A 23,952-nucleotide genomic window follows, 5' to 3' on the forward strand; every position below is an offset into this window, starting at 1 on the left:
TTTAGCTTTCCTGTGCAAGCTTCATGATAAAGTTAATTTCACCTGGTTTTATTAGGCATCGTCAGTCCATTTTTTAAAAATGAGAGTGTAGTCAGTTCCAATTAGGAATCTAGGGCTTCTATATATTTTTTTATCAACTTCTCTTTAGTTTTTCAAAGGAATCAAGTTTTGTGTTCCAGTATGTCAAAGTATAATGAATAAAACTTAGCTGACAAACATTAAGAAAAGTTAAATGTAATAGACACATTTAAATGGTTTACAAATTAGGGGCAGTCGATTTTTTTTTTTTTTTCTTGAGATGGAGCCTTCCTCTGTCGCCTAGGCTGCAGTGCAGTGGCGTGATCTTGTCTCACTGCAACCTCCGCCTCCCTGGTTCAAGCAATTCTCCTGCCTCAGCTTCCTGAATAGCTGGGATTACAGGCGCACATCACAATCCTGACTAATTTTTCTGTATTTTTTAGTAGAGGCAGGCTTCAACATGTTGGCCAGACTGGTCTTGAACTCCTGACCTCAAGTGATCTGCCCGCCTCCGCCTCCCAAAGTGCTGGATTACAGGCGTGAGCCATTGCACCCAGTGGGGGCAGTCCCTTTCCACAGGTCTTAAGCTCCAGCACAGAACACACTTGTTCTATTCCGTGAAGTATGGCTCAGCTGTATTTCCAACGGATTCATCTTTCTTGCCGATGCTACCTTTTTAGAGGATTGTACATGGAGTATTCAAGGTAAGCTAAAGTAAAACTACGGAAAAACAGCTCATGAATACATTCTGAGTGTTCACAGACTGTAGGCAGTGACACAGTTTGTCATTAATTTTTGACAATCACATACACCATAAACCCACAGGAATTCCAAGAACTAGAGGTCTGAGGACTCTGAATCTTCTGCAAGTTACATATGATTTAAGGGAGAAAGAATCAACCCTGTATACCTTAGAAATGAGGTTATAGTATTGACTTCAAGAATATAAGGCTCCTACCGAGTCTAAAAAGACTTCATTTCAGCTCTTTTGGAATGCAACCCTGCAGTTTAAGAATAATGGGAGCACAACTTCCACAGGTAACTTCTACATTTATTTTATACCAAAAAAGCTATGTGCAACAAATAAACATTCTTACATATTTACATTTGGTTTTATTTACCGGTTAGCAAAACAGTGCCTTAAATCTCTGATAAAGAGTATTTCTATCTAGATTAAAGGGGAAACCTGCCCAGTGAACTCCATTTTAAATGAATGTTTACTCTGGAGCTTAAAGCACTAGTAAGAAATATTTCTGATGGAACATACTACACAGATCATATACCTAATACTTAGGCCATGCTTAATACAGTTTTATAACAAAACATTTCACCTTTTCTGGGCGAATTTGTAGTAAAAAATATTTAACCAAGTAGCCGGGGCTCCCACCCTTGCCCCTTTTGTTTGATAGAAGGGTAGTTCTCACAATTAGAAACCGTAAGTGCTGCCTGAGGTGTCTGAAATGTTTCACCCATGCTTGTGTGTTAGAGAAAAAGACATGAGGACAGAAATTGCGTATTAGGTCATTAGGTCTTTCTCCCGAAATAGGTTACCAGAAATCACAGTGGGTCTCCTTGTTGGCATCTAATAATGATCTTCAAGACAAAATCTCCTGTCACTCTTGGTACCAATCTAAGTTATGAAGTAATTGCTGAAGATAACTTTGTACTTTTGCAAATAGTCTTTTTAAAAACTAAAGGAAAAACAAAAGTCAACAAATAGTTTTTATTTTTTTTATTTGAGACAGAGTTTCACTTATTGCCCAGGCTGGAGTGCAATGGCGCAATCGCGGCTCACTGCAACCTCCGCCTACTGGGTTCAAGCAATTCTCCTGCCTCAGCCTCTGGAGGAGCTGGCATTACAGGTGCCCGCCACCATGCCCAGCTAATTTTTGTATTTTTAGTAAAGACAGGGTTCCACTATGTCGGTCAGGCTGATCTCGAACTTCTGACCTCAGGTGATCCAACCGCCTCAGCCTCCCAAAGTGCTGGGGTTACAGGTGTGAGCCAACATGCCCAGCCAGCAAATAATTTTAATTTCACTGTAGTCTTGGTCCTCTTTGAATGTAGTCTCTCTTTTTTTTTTTTTGAGGCAGTCTCGCTCTGTCGGCCAGGCTGGAGTGCAGCGGCACGATCTCGACTCACTGCAACCTCTGTCTCCCGGGCTCAAGCAATTCTCCTGCCTCAGCCTCCCGAGTAGCTGGGATTACAGGGGTGTGCCACTGCGCCTGGCTAATTTTTGTATTTTTAGTAGAGATGGGGTTTCACCATGTGGGCCAGGCTGGTCTTGAACTCCTGACCTTAGGTAATCCACCCACCTCGGCCTCCCAAAGTGCTGGGATTATAGGTGTGAGCCACCATGCCCAGCCGAATGTAGTCTCTTTGAATGAAAATAGTCAATACTTTGAACATCATTTGAAAGTAATGAATTTAAGGAGAGGACACATGTATGAAGGAACAGTGATTCTGGGCGCACAGCTAGTTAAACCTGAGTTATTTCGCCAGAAATTTACCTTTAGTGAGAGCAACTAGCTGTAATGCAAAACCAAATGAAATCCTCCAAATCACCTAGATTCCCTAGAATTTATCATCTAACCCCAATTCCTCTTATTTCTTCAAATGATATTTGTGAACATCAAGTCAATAAATGGCTTCATTTGGAACAAATCACTTAAAAAAGATGAAGCATGGAATTACTGCTAAAAACAAATGTTTCCCCTTGTCTGTCCTTTAACACTGATGGCTAGTAATGCTGCAGTGTTCAAATATTCAGTCTAAAAGAGGCAAAACAATCTTCTAATTTTATAACACTAGTGATTCCCCCCTCTTCTGGGCAGAATAGGAGGTATAGAAGGGAATCTGAATTCTCCAGGGCAAAAAACACCCAATTAACACCCACCAGGGTTCTGTTACTGAGATACTGGCATTAGAATGCTGTTATGACAGGCAGTACGTGTTCCTCTCTCAGTGAGAAAAAAGATATTAATTCGACTGGGCCATAGGAATGTGGCAAAAATTTTTATACAACTGAAACAGTGGTTTCCTCGAGGCTTAGAAAAGCAAAGGAAAAACTGGAAGGGTCTGGCTGACCATTTTCCCATGTTTTCTCAGGTAAGAGTTGAAGACATTTGCAAGAATGCAACATCAAGACAAGCTTTAACTATACTCTGTTGATTGATACAAAATAGGACGCAAAACCATTGGATATTGGGACACGAGGAACTTGTTTAGCACAACTGATGTTATGTATACCACAGTTTTAACCATTAGGCCATTTCCACTGTAGCTTAGAAAAAAGAACCAGAGGACTGCCTTGGTAGAGCTGGATGCGCTGCTACAAGATGGCCTCACTGTACAGCCCTCAAACGTGAGGACTTCTTTCTCCATAGACACTAGATGGCCAATCAGTACTTTCTAGAGTTCTTTAACTACTTCAGAATACAAGAACAGTACATACATACTCCAACAGCCATTGAAAGATTCACATTCATAGGAAAACACAAGTCTTGATGAAATCTTGACTTAAGCTCTCTTTTAAGAAACTGGTTGAAACTGGTGAAAAGTTCATTACAATTTGGACTTGATACCTGCCTCGGGCCAGAAGACCTACGTTGCATCAATTCTGAGTCAGTTGGAAGCTACGGAATTGCTGACTCTACACATTTGAGTTTACAGAGCAGAGCCTGTCCCCTCCCTTCAAAGAGAAGGCAAATAAAGCACTCAAGAGATACTGGTCTCATTGACTATTTTTAACATAAAATGATTAATCAGGTTGGAAGCAAAAACATTACTGCTGCTTCTCAACCAGAGGATTAAATGATCACACAGGACCCTTCTGCAGAGTGCAGGTTTTCTACCTGACGGTGAAGAAAGGAGGGAAGGACACTTCTTCTGCCCAAGGTCAACACACAAAATATTTGGTTTGAGATTTAAGACAGAAGGCACTTTTAACATTCTGATATCAGATGTTAACCATACAAACATCCTGTCACAATTTCATTTGGGTGTACTCAAATCCCCTTACAAAATTCTTCTTACTGCATGTGTGTCATTATGAGAGCAGTGGCGACATGAGCAGATTTAGCCTTGAGATGTGTCTACCTGTTGCTATTCTCCCGATGAAGCAAACTGGGCAGCATGTCAGCCCTGAAGGTTACAAATCCAGTATTTGACGGCAAAACAATTAAATTAGACATCCGAGTGGTTAGTGCAGAAAGAAACAATTAGCAAGAACACTGGCTCCCACTCTGGAGTGACGGGGCTTGGACTGGTCTTTCCCATCCTAATACTCTTTGCTTGACTGGCACCACCGTTAAGGAAAAATATCTGCATGAAAATTCAACTGGTGGAAGAAACTTTACCTAAAAGTGCCATGTTTATATTTCCAGCTTTTCTCCAAAGAAAAATACCCATTTTCCCATCCTTAGTGTCCTGAAGGCCTTGGACTTGAAGGTCTGGCCACATGACTCATTCTGTATGGTTAACAATTGGCCGTTTTATGACTGAACACAAACCGGACTTGAACGTTCCAATTCAATTTTTTCCTTTCAGAAGAGGGAGATGAAAAGGGAACCGACCACCCTATTTTTTTTTCACCCTATTATTTGCTGCAACCACGGCTGCCAGTACTTTTCACAAGATGCTGTGTATAGGCTATTTTCACTATCTCCTCAGTCAACGCTGAGCTGACAGTTCTTCAGTGCTACACTCCAACTAAACTGTACAGTAAGTTCTGCAGAAATGGATCTAATATTTCTACCTTTATTTACAAATATCACATAAATGGATTCTAGTTGAATCTACATGTTTAAATCCATCGGCTAAAAACATATTACATATTGTAAACATGGCAATATTTAATACAGTATCTATTCTAGAATATTTTCATGTCATGATCACATTTGTTATACCTGAAATTGAATTTATACACATTAAAGAATTACTAGCAATGGTTGCTCACTTTACAATTGAGGGCAGGGGGCTAGGGCTACATTTTATCATTTCAGAAACATCTTCAAAGTAAAGTTAAAGCTTGTCTTTGATTGGCTCGGCGTATCCTTTTTGTATCCATATTTAAAATGAAGACTGACACAGAAAATAGTGAGGGCCCCTTCTAATTTACAGGATTTTAAAAAATCAGTTTGAGATTCTTAGGGAAAGTGTCTGTTGTGAATAATAATAATAATAATAATAAAAACCTGCTGCAAAATAAACTGAATGGAAAGGGGCTTGAGACTGTCAGGGTGGAGTCTGTCGGGCATCAGTCCTGCTTGGGTTGCAGCTGCCGCTTCCAGGCCTCGTTCAAGTAAACTAGTCGTTTGTAGTTGACAACGAGAAGAAGGAAGTTCAGCACGTACGTGACGATGCAGATGATGCAGAACTCCTTCAGCACAAAGTACAGAATGTAGGCCAGGTACAGGGACCCCAGGACTGACATGATGGAGGACGTCATGAGGATCAAAGCTGCCACGGCGCTTGCTGTCATGCCTGTAAGAGAAGAGACGCGGGCTCAATCAGGCCTTGGTGCTGGAGAGAGGCTTTCTGAGTGACAAGGACTAACACCGTGTGACTTGCTGCAGTGTTTGAATACTGACCTTCCTGCCAAACTCTGAAAATTGAGAACAGAAATACTGGTCTGTTTTGTTAAAATTATACAGGTTGACTCTGCAGATCAAATGCCAGGTTTTGGGGTTTTTGAGATGGAGTCTCACTCCATCACCCAGGCTGGAGTGCAGTGGCACAATCTCGACTCATGCAGCCTCTACCTCCTGAGTTTAAGCAATTCTCCTGCCTCAGCCTCCCAAGTAGCCAGGATTACAGGCAAGTGCCACCACGCCTGGCTGATTTTTTGTTGGCCAGGCTGGTCTCCAACTCCTAACCTCAGGTGATCCACCCGCCTCGGCCTCCAAAAGTGCTGGGATTACAGGCATGGGCCACCATGCCCGGCCAAATGCCAGTTTTATAGCTGCAATGTTTTCGATTTCTCAATCTTTCAGGTGAAATATTACTAATTTCACAAACTAGCCTAGTTGAAAATATGCACACAAAGAAAACATGCAATCTCACAATTACATTAAGCAATGAAGCTGACTTGTAACATCAACAGCCCCAAGACACCAAATGAATAAAGGGACATGAGGACCACAACCTTTTTCTTCTGAGCTGTACACATTTGGTGAGAACCTTCTCTGGCCTTTCACTACATCCTGCCCATCTGTGGAAAGTAAAATTTGCTTTTCCATGTTTAGATCAAATTGATTAAAAATCCACAATGAGAGGTGACTATACCAACAAGCTGCTGAAGAGAGAAAAAGAAACTCTTGATAAACATTTCAGGAAGGGCTCACCCTGGTGGATAAAGGAAACCACATTTTGCCCGTTGGCTACATGTGGGTCAAACCTGATCAAGAAAAATGGTGGACATGTGTGCTAAATCCAGGCTCTCAATACAAAAAGGCACCTGAAGCCAGGCACAGTGGCTCATGCCTGTAATGCTAGCACTTTGGGAGGCTGAGGCAGGCAGATCATTTGAGGTCAGGAGTTTGGGACCAGCCTGGCCAACATGGTGAAACCCCCTCTCTACTAAAAAGTACAAGAAAAAAAGAAAATTAGCTGGGCATGGTATTGCACACTTGCAACCCCAGCTACAAGGGAGGCGGAGGTTGCAGTGAGATGAGATTGCACCAGTGGACTCCAGCCTGGGCGACAGAGTCTTACTCTGTCTCAAAAAAAAAAAAAAAAGGAAAAAAAAAAGGCACCTGAATTCTGGACTCTATCTTCACATGTATTGTTTTTAGTTTCTTATAGGCAACAGTATAGAGAATATGTGCATTTATTTTCAAGGACAGAGAAGGCAGAGTATGTTAAACTACCCTCCTACCCAATAACTCATGGATAAGGATAACAGAAACAGGAACAAAATAACAGGTGAGAGGAGGTTTAAAGAAGTCAATTAAAGAGCTGAAACCCTGGGCCCTGTTGGCAAAAAGCAAAGCAACAAGAAGACGCCTGTGGGCCGGCTGCAGCACAGCCACGGGACTAGATGCTTTCATAGGGCACTTCAAGACTAAGGTGCTGCTGAATTACTTATTGCAGGGACTAGCAAATCTGGCCAGCTACCTGCTTTTGTAAATAAAGTTTTATTGGCACCCAGCCATGCTCATTCATTTATGTAATGTCATTCATTATGTAATGTCTGTGACTGCTTTCATACTAGAAGAGTTGAGTGGCTGCGGCAACTGGCAAAGCCTATTTTCTGCCAGGCCCTTTACTGAAAAAGTTTGCTGACTTCACCTATGCTAAACAACTAACATTTCAAAATCAATGTGGTCTTAATTTTATCTAAGGAAGTTAATTTCAAAATGATACAGGCAAGTTATTTCTTCCTCCATGCCTCTCTTTTCTCAACTGTAAAATTGGGATAACAATCATGCCTACTTCTTAAGACTGCTGGACAATTAAATGAGCTGAGATAATGCAGGGTTAAAGCACTTAGAATAGTGTATAAATACCAGATATCCATTAAATGCTACTGTAATGCAGCTAGGTACGTGTGGCTCAGGGTCAAATTCCCAATGGAATTTAAAATGTGCTGTAACTCTAAATAAATGATGGTACAATTATGCAATGGATTATTCTGCAGCTGTAGAAAAGAATGAAGACATTTAATATACTGATATGGAAAAATCACCACGATATATTCATCAGGCAAAAAAAATGCAAGCTGTATAACAGTGGGTATAGTATCTGCCTTTTATATTTTAAAAAGAAGGAAAATTAAGATTGTATATTTGTACTTTCTCGTATATGCATAAAGAGACAATAACAAGCTACCAGTCGGGGCTGAGGAGCACTGGAAACCAGACAAAAAGGGAAGGGGTGGGATAGATTTTTCTTTGTGTAACATTTTATATATATATATATTTTTTTCCCGAAGGAGTCTCGCTGTGTCACCCAGGCTGGAGTGCAATGGCGCGACGTCAGCTCACTGCAACCTCTGCCTCCCAGGTTCAAGCAATTCTCCTGCCTCAGCCTCCCAAGTAGCTGGGATTACAGGTGTGTGGCACCACATCCGGGTAATTTTTGTATTTTTAGTAGAGATGGGGTTTCACCATGTTGGCCAGGCTGGTCTTGAACTCCTGACCTCGTGATCCACCCATCTTGGCCTACAAAAATGCTGGAATTATTGGCATGAGCCACTGTGCCCAGTCCTTTTTAAAAAACTTTTGAACCACGTGAATGGATTACCTATGAAAAAATTAAATTAAAAATGCTGTATCTCAAACAGCTTAGAAGGGAGTACAGATGCTGTGCTCTGGAAACTGCTAGGTTAGTTCAAATGTGCCTCCCATGAAGACACCAACATTAAAAGGCACGTGAAACATCTAAATGAGTCAAAAAATGCGAATGAAAAAACACATATGAATGCACACACCATGGCAGTAAATTAATGGTATAAACAGAAATTTGGCTGTCACACCTCTGTCTTCAAAAGTTAATCTAGTCAAAGGCTGTTTTTAGGTTCTTTGCCTTTAAGGGAAAATGTCTTGCGTTTGGGCTTATACTTCATATTCTTCTCCAGAAATCCAGCAAAATGGAAATATGCAGAATACAGAGTGAAATTTCTCCCTCCTCCCCAACCACCTGACCCTTTCCTGTGCATTTACATGCATGTATACAAACACGTTTATCCTATACCTATTATACCAAAATTTGCTTTTTTCACTAAATAGTGTCTTTATCTTTCTAGGATATAAATATAGATCTCTTTTTTCCTTTAATGGCTACATAGTATTTCACAATATTTTCTAATTTATTCAACCATTACCTATTTCTAACCTACCTCCTTTTTTTTGCTATTTTACACTGTACTGCTATGAATATCCTTGTGCACACATCTTTGTACTTCTGCAAGATAAATACATAGATATGGAACTGGGCAAACTCGACAGAACTACTGAGAATGATTTAGATTTATAATTTGCCTCATAACAAATCAATTTCAGATAGAAGAGTTACATGTATTTTTAATGAACCAAATCAAAAGAGCTGACAGGTAATGGAATATTAACAATTAAAATACAAAAGCACTGGTATGCAACAAGATCTACAAAAAAGAAGAAAAATAAAATGCAGAGGCAACAATGGATTTAACTCTAAAAACCTAAAAACTTAATACAATACAAATTCATAACACTAACAAAAAAGGATAAAGAATGCATAAAATGTTTGTAACGCATACAAAAACGTACTATTATCGGGATCCAATAACTAAATGGGCAATAAAAGGAAATTAAAAAGAGTAAAATTTAAAGTAATAGGTACTAATGTGTAACTATTAGCAATTTTTCCAGGTGAAGATTATCATTACAATTTAAAAAAAAAAAGAAATTTTACAAAGCACGTCTTAAAAATAAAGACTGCTGGAGCTTCAGGGAAACCAAAGAACTGAGGGAAAAGCAAATTGGTAACACTGATTAAAATGGAAAATATCTGTGTTTTTTGATCCTATGCTTGGAAATTTATTTTGTGGAGATAATTCAAAGAAGGAAGGAGCGGGAGGTCTTTAAACAAAGTTGATCACTGCAGCATTATTTGGAAGTAAAAGGTGGGAAACCTAGATGTTAACAATAACACTTAGGATAAATGACACTATGTTGAAACACAGTTCACATTAAATTATTATTAGTTTTTGAGACAGGGTCTTGCCCTGTCCCCCAGGCTGGAGTGCAGTGGTACGATCTCGGCTCCCTGCAACCACCATCTCTTGGACTCAAGCAATTCTCTCACTTCAGCCCTTCAAGTAGCTGGGACTACAGGTGTGTGCCACCACACCTGGCTAATTTTTGTATTTTCTGTAGAGACAGAGTCTCACCATGTTGCTCCTAGGCTCAAGTGATCTGCCCTTCTTGGCCTCCCAAAGTCCTAGGATTACAGGCGTGAGCCACCGCACCTGGCCTCAAATTATTATTATTATTATTATTATTATTATTAATTTCTTTTCTGTGAGACGGAGTTTCGCTCTTGTTGCCCAGGCTGGAGTGCAATGGCGCGATCTCAGCTCACTACAACCTCCGTCTCCTGGGTTCAAGTGACTCTCCAGCCTCAGCCTCATGAGTAGCTGGGATTACAGGCATGCACCACCTCGCCCAGCTAATTTTGTATTTTTAGTAGAGACAGGGTTTCTTTATGTTGGCCAGGCTAGTCTCAAACTCCCAACCTCAGGTGATCTGCCTATCTTGGCCTCCCAAACTGCTGGGATTACAGGCGTGTGCCACCACGCCTGGCCCCCAAATTATTTTTAAAAAAGCAGAAGACTGTAGAAATAGTGGATATGTAAAGGTGATGGGATTATGAATACGGTTTCTTGTTAATGTCCCCTTAATATATGATATTTTTCAAGGCTACAGAGTCTATAAAATAAGGAAAAACGTTAACAGGGAAGATGGGAGTGATAATTTCCTGGAATGGGACTGGTTTTTCTGGACATCATGAGATACTGCTCTCCATGATTAAACAGCAATTGACACAAATTCAACATTAATATAATAAAAATCTTAGTGAATCAAGTTTTCACAACACAAAAATGTTGTACACACTAGTGGTTCTATAAATAACACATGCTTTTATTTAACATCAAGCCTTCAGGGCAAAGACACAAAGTACTAAATGGAATATAACAAACATTTTTGTATTGATAAATACTTACCAAGTAATAACTGTAGTATATAAAATATAAGTCCAAAGACACTGTTTGGCTGGTTTAATACACCATCCTTTCCAAAAATGGAACCCAAAAGACCAAATCCTCGACCCCATCTGTAAAATAAGGAAAACCAGTAACCCTATATTTGAATTTCCCTATTTTAAAAAATGTATAATTATTTGAGAACGTTATCCAATTCTAAAATCAACTAAGTTGTCAAATGTCTTAAATGTCCTGTGTTGAGAGAGTGATTTGCCCCAAAGAGAGGGAGGCCAGTCACTAGATTTCTGATTAGAAATAGTCATCTAAAATGAACATATCTAAAGGTGCCAGTATACCCATCTGAATCTCTCAGTTGCCAATTTCTATATATTCTCTTCTCCAGAAGGTAGGGCAAAGTATTCGTTTTCCAATGGCATTAGTATTTGCAGAAGGAGACTTCTCTATGCTTAAGCCAGGGTCTCTTAACAGTGGACCACTGACATTTTGGGCTAGATAATTCTTTGTGCTGTAGGGTATTCTATGCATTACATAACTAACAGTACCCCGGGGCTCCCCCAACTAGGTGTTGCCAGTACTCTTCCACCCCAGGTGTGACTACCAAAAATGCAGTCACAGCCATTGCCAAACGTCCGCTGGGACACAAGTGCCCCCAGTTGAAAGCCATAGATGTAAGGGGTGCTATTTATTCACTCAAAGAATATAGATTGAAAAGTTGTTTCTTCACAAATTTCACCAGGATATGCATTAAGAAATATACTGGGAATGTATTTTTTAAATATAGGGCCAGGCCCGTGGCTCATGCCTGTAATCCCAGCACCTTGGGAGGCCGAGGCGAGCAGATCACGAGGTCAAGAGTTCGAGACCAGACGGGCCAGCATGGTGAAACCCCTGTCTCTACTCAAAAAACAAAAAATTAGCCGGACATGGTGGTGTGCGCCTGTAATCCCAGCTAGTTGGGAGACTGAGGCAGGAGAATCAGTAGAACCCTGGAAGCAGAAGTTGCAGTGGGCCGAGACTGCACCACTGCACTCCAGCCTGGGCAACAAGAGCAAAACTCCATTTCAAAAAAAAAAAAAAAAAATGCAGGATAATATCAGAAACTGTAGGTCTTTCCTGGAATCCTATCTCAGATGTAAAAAACCGGATACATTACATGCCCTATCAGTTTTTATTTGCAATTTAACTTTAAATCTTGCATTTGACTTAACATTTTTAAAACCTGATTTTCTTTTTTAAATTGTTAACTTATTTGATAAAACTTGATACAAATATCAAACTAACATTCATTTTGAATAAAAAACCTTTAAAGATAATGTTAACTCTGGATTGAATGAGAGTGCTTCTTAAATATTAAAAAAAAACCCCAGTTATAGTGTTAAGTCAGTAGAGAAGCACTCTAAACAAAATCTAAACTTTGGATCTGAAGACAACTGCCCCAAAGCAAGGATAAATAAGTGATTCTCCACGGACCACAACAGTTTAATGGCACTCGATGCCCAAGATATAGGATGAAACCCCTGCATAACGGTGATGTTGGGAGAGAAAAATTACCCCGATTTTACAAACAAGTGAAAGCCATGAAGATTTTCATTGTACAATTACACAATCTTCTTTTTTTTTTGGAGCAGGATGTTCCTCTGTTGCCCAGGCTACAGTGCAATTCCAATCATGACTCACTACAGCCTTGACCTCTCAGGTTCAAGTGATTCTCCTGCCTCAGCCTCCCGAAGTAGCTGAGACAACTACACCCAGCTATTTTTTTTTTTTTTTTTGTATTTTTTTGTAGAGTTGCAGCTTTGCCAATGTGCCAAGGCTGGTCTCGAAGTACTGGACTAAAGCAGTCCTCCCACCTTGGCCTTCCAAAGTGCTGGGATTACAGGCTGAGCTATGACACCTAGCCTTCAGTTATACATTTCAAAGAACATAAAATAATTTCCATTATATTCATTTATTCTTTCACTCATCTAAACACTTATTGAGCATGTACTGTGTGCTAGGTGCTGGGGATCCAGAAGTGAACGAGCCAGACAAGGTGATGCCCTTGTGGACCTTAAATTCTATTTAGGGAAGAGAAATAATAAACAGGTAACCACATGCCAGATTACCTGCAGCAATGGACACACCTTGTAACAGATACACAGGAAAATTAGAAGGGGAAACTCTAGATCAGTGCTTCCGAAATTTTTAAAGCACAATCACTTTGGCGTCTGGTTAAAATGTAGCTTTTCCTTCAGTGGGTCTGTGGTGGGGCCTAAGACTCTGCATTTCCAGAGAAAACACAACACAAAATGAAATGCTTGCAGGCGATACTGACGCTTCTGGTCTGAAGACCACACTTGGAGATCCACAGCTGTGAGCAGAGAAGGGGTGCAGCAAGCTCCTCTAGCTCGATGGTCAGGAAGGACCTTTTCCAGGAATTAAGTTTTGAATGAGATCCTGAGTGATGGTAAGCAATCGGTCGCATGAGCAATGGCAAGTCAAAGGCCTTGAGGTAGGAATGAGCTGTGGGTGTGCCAAGGAAGGCCATCGAGGCTGGGGGATGGTGATTGAGGAGACTGACAGGAGAACTGGGCGCGAATCCAGTCATTTACATTGCATAGGGCCTTGTGTGTAGGCCGTGCGGAAGAGTTTGATTTTTATTCTAATTGCAATGAAAGACGCTTAGTGGCTTTCAAACCGGAGAGTGAGATAAGCTTATTTATGATCACTCTTCGCTGTTGCATAAAGAACAAACTGCTGGGGGCCAGAGTACAGACAGGGAAACTATATGCAATCAAACCTCTTAGCCCTACTCATTCCAGGCAGCAATTCCAATTTAAATCACTGCCTTTGGCAACAGAAATAAGTGGCATACTGCCAAAATTATCATGGCTAAACAGAATTTTTATATATTCAAAGCATTGGTCTATGCCTGATTATTCATGTAAGATCACATGGGTATTTTCCTCGAAAACAATGTGGCAATCCACAAATGAATATATTATCAAAGTTATACATGTATAAGGTTTCAAAATAAAATAACATCAAAGCCTTCTAATACAGAGATGTTCCCTCCTCCAGCCCTCCCCAAGTCAAGTCTCATCCCCAGAGGCATCCACTTTGATGTCTGTTAACTGTTTCCACCTTTTTTTTTTTTTCTGAGATGGAGTCTCGCTCGTGTCGCCCAGGCTGGAGTGCAGTGGTGCGATCTCGGCTCACTGCAAGTTCCGCCTCCCAGTTTCAGGCCATTCTCCTGCCTCAGCCTCCCAAGTGCCTGGGACTAGAGGCGCCCACCACCACGCCCAGCTAATTTTTTTGTATTTTTGGTAGACATGGGGTTTCACCGTGTTAGCCAAGATGGCCTCGATCTCCTGACCTCATGATCCACCCGCCTCGGCCTCCCAAAGTGCTGGGATTACAGGTGTGAGCCACCGCGCCCGGCCCTGTTTTCACTCTTATTTACTTCCACATTTCTAAATAGTATGTTTACATTGCTATTTTTTTTTCTTTTTGAGACAGTCTCGCTCTGTCGCCCAGGCTGGAGTGTAGTGGCGCAATCTCAGCTCAATGCAACCTTCGTCACCTGGGTTCAAGTGATTCTCCTGACTCAGCCTTTTGAGTAGCTGGGATTACTAGCGCCCGCCACTGCGCCCAGCTAATTTTTGTATTTTCAGTAGAGATGGGGTTTCATCATGTTGGCCAGACTGGTCTTGAACTCCTGACCTCAGGTCATCCATACGCCTTGGCCTCCCAAAGTGCTAGGATTACAGGCGTGAGCCACCGCACCCAGCCCTAAATATTATCTTTTGACTCTCTAATATGGTAAGCCAGAATGTTGCTTGTTTTTTTGTTTTTTTGGTTTTTTTTGAGATGGGATCTCACTCTGTCAATAATATTGGAGGGCAGTGGTGTGATCTGCACTCATTGCAACCTCCACCTCCCAGTCTCAAGCAATTTTCCCTCCTCAGCCTCTCGAATAGCTGGGACCACAGGCATCCACCACCATGCCTGGCTAATTTTTGTATTTTTGGTAGAGATGAAGTTTCATCATGTTGCCCAGGCTGGTCTCGAACTCCTGAGCTCAGGCGTTCCACCTATTTTGGCCTCCGCAAATGCTGGGATTACAGGTGTGAGTTACTGTGGCCGGCCAAATATTGCTTTTCTAAAAAAAAATTTTTTTATTATATAATAGAAAACTTCAAATGCACATACACGAAGTGAGCACAAGAGTGTAACAAACACCCATGTATCATTTTGCTATGGTAAAGAGAAAAGGTATAAAAACAAAGTGCACACCAAAAAACAAAAAAACCCCAGGTACCCATCACCCAGCTTCAAAAATTATGCCTTTCTTGTTTCATCTCCACCTGTACATACTGAACACTTGAGAATTACTTTTAGTTCTTTTATTTATTTTTATTTTTTGAGACAGGGTCTCATTCTGTCACCCAGGCCAGAGTGTAGTGGTGCTATCTCGGCTCACTGCAACCTCTGCCTCCCGGGTTCAAGTGAGACTCCTGTCTCAGCCGCCTGAGTAGCTGGGATTACAGGCTCCCACCACCACACCGGGCTAATTTTTTTTATTTTTGGTAGAGCCAGGGTTTCATCATGTTGCCCAGGTTGGTCTCACCTCCTAGATTCAAGTGATTCTCCTGCCTCAGCCTCCCGAGTAGGTGGACCACAGGCATGTTCCACCACACCTGGCTAATTTTTTGTATTTTTTAGACCTCAAGTGATCCGCCCACTCCAGCCTCCCAAAGTGCTCGGATTACAGGCACAAGCCACCGTGCCCAGCCACAAGGAAGTTAAACTTCTGATTACCTTTATTTACTGATTCGTTATTGATATTTTGGAAATCATTTGCTTTTTTCTTTGTTGTTTAAATTTTTGTTACTAATAAATATGCCATTATCTTGCTTTTACCACTTTATTTTAAGAATATCAACATTTATTCTTTAAAACAATAATCTTCTCTTTATTTTTATTTATTTATTTTTTAGACAGAGTTTCACTATTGTTGCCCAGGCTGGAGTGCAATGGCACAATCTCGACTCACAACCTCCACCTCCCAGGTTCAAGGGATTCTCCTGCCTCAGCCTCCCAAGTAGCTGGGATTACACGTGCCTGCCACTACCCCAGCTAATTTTTTTGCATTTTTAGTAGAATTGGGGTTTCACCATGTTGGCCAGGCTGGTCTCAAACTCCTTACCATTAAAAAGGATTGGACCTTGGAAAGTCTAAAAAGGTGGGAGAAACATTTGCGAGGCTTAGAACGGTACATGTAAGATGTTCTGAGGAACTTAGTGGAAGATTTGTAAACTTATTTGGTACGTTGCTGTTTTGTTTACATTATTTTTAATGTTATTACAGTTATATATAGTTTAAAAAATCAGATAGTGCTACAAGACTTGGAACAAAAAGCAGCATTCCTCTGACCCCTGAGGTATCCTCCTTAGAAGCAACTCATTTTAGTGGTTTCTCTCAGTATTTACCCACAAATTTCTTTTCACAAAAATGCCTTATTAGTTTTATTCATATTTTTTAATTTTTAATTTTTTTTTTGTAGAAACGAGGTCTCATTATGTTGGCCAGGCTGGTCTCGAACTCCTGGGCTCAAGTGATCCTCCCACCTCAGCCTCCCAAAGTGCTGGGATTACAGGCATGAGCCACCAGGCCTGGCCACTTATTATTTTTGGATTATCTATCACTGTATGCTAAACTAGACTATGATTTGGTAGACTTTCACTTCCCTATCCCCCTCCCAGTTATACCATAATTTGTACTTATATCAAAACTTTTGGTTCTATCAGTATATATTGTTTACATGGTTATCACTATATTGTCTGACACAGAGCCCAGAATGATCTGTTCTAACAAGATTCTGTAAAGTGAATCAAGTCATAGGCGATCGGTAAATAGAAGAATGACAGTAACACAACATCAAGTTGCACGGTCCAGACATCATTTTCCCCAGCATGTTAAAAGTGCTCATGCCTGGAATCCCAGCACTTTGGGAGGCCGAGGTAGGCAGATCACTTAAGGTCAGGAGTTCGAGACCAGCCTGGCCAACATGGCAAAACCCCGTCTCTACTAAAAATACAAAAATTATGCGGACGTGGTGGCAGGCGCCTGTAATCCCAGCTACTTGGGAGACTGAGGCAGAAGAATCGCTTGAACTCAGGACGCAAGCCGAGATTGCGCCACTGCACTCCAGCCTGGGTGAAAGAGCATACAAAAAAAAAAAAAGAAAAAGAAAAGAAAAGGAAAGAAAAAGAAAAAATCAACAATTTTTTTTTTTTTTTTTTTTTTTTTTGAGACTTTATCACCCAGGCTGGCGCGTGCAGTGACGTGATCTTGGCTCACTGCAAGCTCTGCCTCCCGGTTCACGCCATTTTCCTGCCTCAGCCTCCCAAGTAGCTGGGACTACAGGCGCCTGCCACCACGTCAGGCTAGTTTTTTTTTTTTTTTTTTTTGGCATTTTTAGTAGAGACGGGGTTTCACCGTGTTAGCCAGGATGGTCTCGATCTCCTGACCTCATGATCCGCTCATCTCGGACCCCCAAAGTGCTGGGATTACAGGCATGATCCACTGTGTCTGGCCAACAAGTCTTTAAACTCTGCCAGTAGTTTTACTAGAAATATCATTGCTTTCATCCTCTGGTCACAAGGTTACATTAGTTTTGAGTGGTCTGCCCCATTCCTGTCCCATAACCTCTGGTACTTTTTAAAAATACTTTTTATTGGAGCATCATTATACATCATATAGTACAGGTGTATAAAGTTCAGTTAATTTCTATGAGCTGAACACATGCATGCATCAGTAGCCGGATGAAGAAACAGCAATATGGCTGGGCGCAGTGGCTCACGCCTGTAATTCCAGCACTTTGGGAGGCCAAAGCAGGTGGAGCAATTGAGGCCAAGATTTCAAAACTAGCCTGGCCAGCATGGTGAAACCCCATCTCTACTCAAATACATGGTAGCACTCGCCTTATAGTCCCAGCTACTTGGGAGGCTGAGGCAGAGAATCGCTTGAACCCGAGAGGGAGAGGTTATAGTGAGCCGAGATCACACCACTGCACCCCAGCCTGGGTGACAGAGCAAAACTCTCAAAAAAAAAAAAAACTTAAGAAAAAGAAACACAATACCAGCAGCACCTCAGAGGCACCCAACCCCCATTCCCTTCTTCCAGTTACCCCTCCTCCCTCAGAATAACCACTCTCCTGGGGTCTTTCTAAAAAAGATTATATTAACATCGTAATATACCAAACAATATAGTAAATATAAAATGAAATAAGCGTACAAAAATACATTGAATAATGTATTTTTAAAAATTATTTTTTACAAGGCACATACCCTTATAGCCACACCCACATCTAGAAACAGAACTTTGGCATGGCATGGTGGCTCATGCCTGTAATCCAGCACTTTGGGAGGCCATGATGGGAGAACTGCTTAAGCCCAGGAGTTCAAGATCAGCCTGGGCAACATTATGAGACTCTGTCCCTACCTAAAAAAAGAAGAAAGAAAAAAAATTGATGGGCGTGATGGCACATGCCTGTAGTCCCAGCTACTCATAAGGCTGATCACTTGAGCTCAGGAGTTTGAGGCTGCAAACAGTGAGCTATGATTGTGCCACTGTACTGCAGCCTGGGTGACAGAGTGAGAGCCTGTCTTAAAAAAAAAAAAAAAAAAAGAAAGAAAAGAAAAAAAGAAATAGAACTTTGCTAGCCCCTGTCTGTGCCCCAATGCAATTAAACACCTCTTCTTTCCTCTAAAAGCACTAACTATCCCAGCTTTTATCCTTAGTTTCTCTAAGGATTTACAAGTGAGCATTCCTAGACACTATATAGTTTAATCCCCACTCTCATTCTCTTTTACTTGATATGTTGTTTAGGACTCTCTTAAGCTATAGGTTCCTTGCTCTGGTATTTTTAGGGCTCAATTCTGTAGAAAATAAATTTTTCCAGGGACATGTTATACTGTCCATCACAAAAATATCTATAATTAACTGTCATCATATTTCCTTTTGAGCAAAAATTGCTTTTCATGGAGTTACGAATTTATATTTTGTTTGCTTAGCTTTCTATGTCACTATTATTGGTCTTCAGAACCCCTTCTGAGCAATACTTTAAACAAGATCAACCATGTGAAGAAATCTACGATTTGCATCTTTCTCTGAAGACATCTCTCTTGGAGCCCCTGCCTTCCTGGAGCACTCTGGATGACATGGTTCGGGTTGGCTACTCTCTGGGCCTGCTGCAGCTGTCGTCCTAAGACTTCCAATCTCTTCCCCACACTGAATCTTCCATTTCTTATATTTGGTGTCTTCCATTTCTCCTTGGTTTACTTTACTTGGTGGCACAATCCTCTAATAGTTTCTTTCCTTGAGAAAATACACACTGGAGGTCAAATTTCTGAGATGCTGGACATCTAAAAATATCTTTCTTCTGCTATCATAATTGATTGATTGTTTGGGTATGTAATTATACACTAAAAATAAGTTTCTGGCTAGGTGTGATGGCTTATGCCTGTTATTGCAGAACTTTGGGAGGCTCAGGATTGCTTGAGGACAGGAGTTCAAGACCAGCCTGGGCAACATGGTGAGACCCCATCTCTAGAAAACATAAAAAAAGTAGCTAGGTGTGGTGGCGGGCAGCTGGGGTAGGCTGACTGCTTGAGTCCAGCAGTTCGAGGCCACAGTGAAACAGGATCACATCGCTCCATTCCGGCCCGGGCGACAGAGTGAGACCCTGTCACAAAAACATAAAAACTAAAAAAAAGTAATGACAATTTTCCCTCAGAATGTTTTAAAGACACATTTCTTTAGCGTCATGATCAGACTATTACATTTGGCAATCAACAGCATGGGTGCAAAAACAGTCTACATTAAAATTCTTTGTTGGATTGTTTTCAGTTTCCAGAGAACAGAAACTAAAATGCCCTGTTATACAATTACAGCCCAAATACGGCTCTCGAGTCTTTTGCCCATACACAAGAGTACTGTCTGAAGCATATCCCTGAAGCAGCTAGGCCCTGCCACCACTGTGCCTGGTTGAGTTTGCAAATCTGTTGTAACCTGCGGCTTCCCTGTTGCTGCTCTGGCTAAGCCTTGTTTCTCCTGCTAAGCCTTGTTTCCTGCAGTAATTAATGCCCTCTGCCTCTGCCATACCTACTGCTGCTACTGCAACCACCACAGCCACCTCGGTTTCAGGGTTTGGCGAAATATTGGCTTCCACCACCATAGGGGCCAGAGCTTCTGCCTCCAAAGTTTTTTCTCTTTATGGGTCCAAAATTTGAGACTGACTGTTGTAACTGCCAAAATCACTGTCACTTACACCACATCCAAAATTGCTTCCATTATTACCAAATCCATGATAGTCATCCCCACTGCCACCATATCCACCACCATCATGGCTGGCACGAAAGCCACCATGACCAAACTTGTCACTTCCACCAAATCACCTCCACGACCACCACCAGTTTCCAGGACCCCTTTCACTTCTTTGGCTGGATGAGCCACCAGCCATGTCTTGCTGCAACCTGGACTTTCCTTACTTCACAGCCGTGGCCATTTACAGGATAGTATTTCTGAATGACAATCTTATCCACGGAGTCGCGGTCATCAAAGGTTGTAAAAGCAAAGACCTTTTCTTGCCACTGCCTCAGTCAGTTGTGACTTCAATCACTTCAATTTCCCTATCCTGTTCAAAATAATCTCTTAGGTGATGTTCTTCAGTGTCCTGTTTAATGCCACCAACAAATATCTTTTCCACAGTCACATGGGCACCCAGTCTTTGAGAATCTTCTCTTCAGACAGCTCTCTGAGGTTCCACAGCCCTTCCAACCACCTGGTATGGCCGTGATTCATGGCTGCATCCATCTCCTCCACAGTGGCAGATGACCAACCCAAAGCCCCCGGAGTGCTTAGAGTCTGGGTCTAGGAGCACATAGTCATGAGCATTCCCCATGGTTCAGAAGGGCTCCCCGGACTCGGCTGTTTCAAGGCTTCTGCAGTTGTTCGGGCTCTTTAGGAGACTCTGGCTTAGACATGCACGCAGTGGGAAGAGAGGCTTGAACGATGCTTCCTCGGCAGCATTGAAGGCCACAAATCTCTCAACATTTTTAAGGATACTCTTCCACCATCCTGCTTTCAGAGTTGGTTCTTGAAAATTCTGATGCTATTCTGAGCTTCGAATGTGACCTGTTTCTGCTCTAAGAATCTTCTTTTTAATCTGGGCGTTCTTGAATTTCACAAAGGATGTGCCTTGTTGTGGGAGTTCAGTCATTCACTGTGAAGGGCTCTTTCAATGCAGAAATTCACATTATTCAATATTAGGAAATTTTCATACATTTCTTAGCCAAATGTTGGCCCTCTAATTTTCTTTGATCTTTTCTTCTATTTTCCCTCTTTTTCCTTTTACTCCATTTCTAGGAGATTACCATGATATACTCTCCCAAGCCTGTTAAATTCATTTATTAAACTTATTGCTAACATATGTTTAATTTTATGTGTTGTCTCTTAGTCTCTGATTATTCCTTTTACATAAATAGCACCTTGTTTTAAGGATATCACTTTTTTCTTTTTTTTTGAGATGGAGTCTCGCTTGGTCGCACAGTGGAGCAATCTCTGCTCACTGTAACCTCCACCTCCTGGGTTCAAGCAATTCTCCTGCCTCAGCCTCCCAAGTAGCTGGGATTACCAGCACCCACCACCACGCCTGGCTAATTTTTATATTTTCAGTAGAGACGGAGTTTCATCATGTTGGCAAGGATGGTCTCGAACTCCTGACCTCAAATGGTCCACTCACCTCAGCCTCCCAATGTGCTAGGATTACAGACACGAGCCACTGCACCCAGCTAAGGATATCACTTTTTCTTAGATCTAAGGAAATCAAATAATTTATGTTTAAGTTTATTTCTGGCTACTTCAATTTTTGGTTGCTCTGAGTTCCTTGGACATACGTCCATATGTGTCTGTCTCTCATACTAGAGACTTTTCTCAAATGTTTGAGGACCATTAACTGTCTCTTCATTTGTAAGACCAGGGCATTAAAAATCTGAGTGTCAGCCAAGCACACTGCCTCACACCTCTAATGCCAGCACTTTGGGAGGCTGAGGTTGGAGGGATTGCTTGAACCCAGGAGTCTGAGACTAGCCTGGGCAACATGGCAAAACCCTGCCTCTACGGAAACAAATAAACAAACAAAACCACCAAAAAAAATTAACTGGATGTAGTGGCACACACCTGTAGTCCTAGCTACTAGGGAGGCTGAGGTGGGAGGATCACTTGAGCCCAGAGGTCAAGGTTGCAGTGAGCTGTGTTTGTGCTACTGCACTCTAGCCTAAAAGAATGCGATACTATCTCAAAAACAAAACAAAATAAAACAAAAAAAATCTGAATGCCAATTCCAGTGCTGGATAAAATGGAATATACCCACTACAAGCTGCTCTTCCTGACAGATTACAATTAAAAATTGGACAACACAAAAAGCAACTGAGGATTCTGAAAAGGAAAAATAGCTGGTTGATAGAGGAGAGGAGTAAAAACTGGAAGATCAACTAGTACATTGGAGTTTCTTGGGTTCTTTTCCCCTCTTCTTTGCAGAATTGCCCAAAGGGTAAGGTGTGTAAGGGGTCAGACAGCAAAAAAACAACAACAACAACAACAACAACAAACAAAACAAAATAAAACAAAACCCATAAAACTTTCTGGCCAGAGGATGAGGACAAGAGATCCATGTGGGCTGGAGAGCATGATGACAGCGTACTTTCACATTCATTATTTTTTCCCTCTTGGCCTTGCCTAAAGGTTGGCCAGCAGTCCAGGCACCTCAAAGCCTGTCTACTTCCCTGGAAGAAATGAGAGAACGGGTCTCTGTGGCCGTAAGCATGTAAGAGGAATCCTGTTGTTTCTTCTCTTTTCTTTCACTGCCTCACTCTTCGGGTGAAGCCAGTCACATGGAACTGTGTGACAGAGAAGGAGGTTAAAACTGTCTGAGAGAAACCCATCTTTCTAGCAAGACAAACAGCGAAAGGGGTGCCTGGGAGCCAGAGACGGGGAAGAAAATCCCAGCAAGGAAAGGACCGGAGAAGGGAATTCCTTAATTCTGTGTAGGAACTAACACAAGCCCCAGACTCACCCAAGTGGCACATGCATGGAATAGACCCCAAAGGCACAGCAAAGTCTCTCAGAAATAAACTACGATATAAACCATCACTCAAATTGCAGACAAATCACTGAGAGGCGCACATGAGGGCAAACTCGAACAGGATAGCAAACGCTTTTAAAATAAAACTGGCATTGAACCCATCACCCACAGAAGGAGAGGTGGAGCTTGTGAAACTGGATTGTCTGTTAAAACAAAGCAAAATCATCATTCTCCAGATGTTAACAGGACCCAGACTCTTAAACATAATCTTCAAAATACACTGACGATGCACTCCAAGATTATATGACATACAAAGAACCAGAAGAATGTTACCAATTCTCAACAGAAACAAACGATGAACAGATGTCAACCCTGAGATGACACAGATGCTGGAATTATCAGAATAAGATTTAAAACAGTTATTACATCTATGTTCCACAAGTGAAAGTAAAGAGAAATGACTGGGAACATGGAAGTTCTCAGCAGAGAAAAAGTAACCATTTGAAAAAAAAAAAAAGGAAATTACAGAACTAAATAATATAAGATCTGAAATCAAAAATCCACTAGATGAGGTCAGTAGCAGAATGGAGATACCAAAGGGAAGATTCAGTGAGCTGAAAGATTAACAGAAATTAACCAATTTGAACAACAGAGAGGAAAAACATGTTAAAAAAAAAAAAGAATAGAGACTTAAAGAACAATCTTAAATATCAATCTGAAATATAGGACAATGTTTTGGTAATGTCCTATATTTAATATTGTTAAATATAGGTCTCACATTTATTTCACTGGACTTCTGGAAGGAGAAAGAAAGAGATTGGTGCACAAAAAAGTATGAAAAAATAGTGGCTAATAACTCCCAAATTTAGCCAAATATAAAAATTTATAGATTCAAAAACTCAGTTAACATGAGAGTTGATTAAACTCAAAGAATGCCACACCCAGACACATCATAACCAAACTACTAAAAACCAAAGACAGAAAAGCTCTTGAAAGCATCCAGAGAAAAATGACACATTATACAAGCAGACAAGAATTCAAATGCCTACCAATTTTGCATCAGAAACCATGGAGGGGGCCAGGTGCAGTGGTTCATGCCTGT

At 41.2% G+C, this 23,952-nt stretch overlaps 1 protein-coding gene across 2 annotated transcripts in view; it reads right to left on the bottom strand.

Annotated features, from left to right (window-relative positions):
- Nucleotides 1–1,048: 1,048 nt before the first annotated feature.
- The window catches only part of VKORC1L1 (vitamin K epoxide reductase complex subunit 1 like 1), an 86,775-nt gene continuing 63,871 nt past the window's right edge, over nt 1,049–23,952 (bottom strand). The window contains exons 2-3 of one of the 2 annotated variants that reach the window (XM_054495908.2): nt 10,724–10,833; nt 1,049–5,502 (exon numbers count right to left, since the gene is read on the bottom strand). In XM_054495908.2, coding sequence (XP_054351883.1) covers nt 5,276–5,502; nt 10,724–10,833 — 337 coding nt within the window. In that variant the 3' untranslated portion in view covers nt 1,049–5,275. The remainder of the gene's footprint in view (nt 5,503–10,723; nt 10,834–23,952) is intronic. The other variant, XM_054495909.2, reaches the window with a different exon arrangement.

The sequence above is a fragment of the Pongo pygmaeus genome, chromosome 6 (assembly GCF_028885625.2).
Source record: "Pongo pygmaeus isolate AG05252 chromosome 6, NHGRI_mPonPyg2-v2.0_pri, whole genome shotgun sequence".
Classification (NCBI taxonomy): Eukaryota; Metazoa; Chordata; class Mammalia; order Primates; family Hominidae; genus Pongo; species Pongo pygmaeus.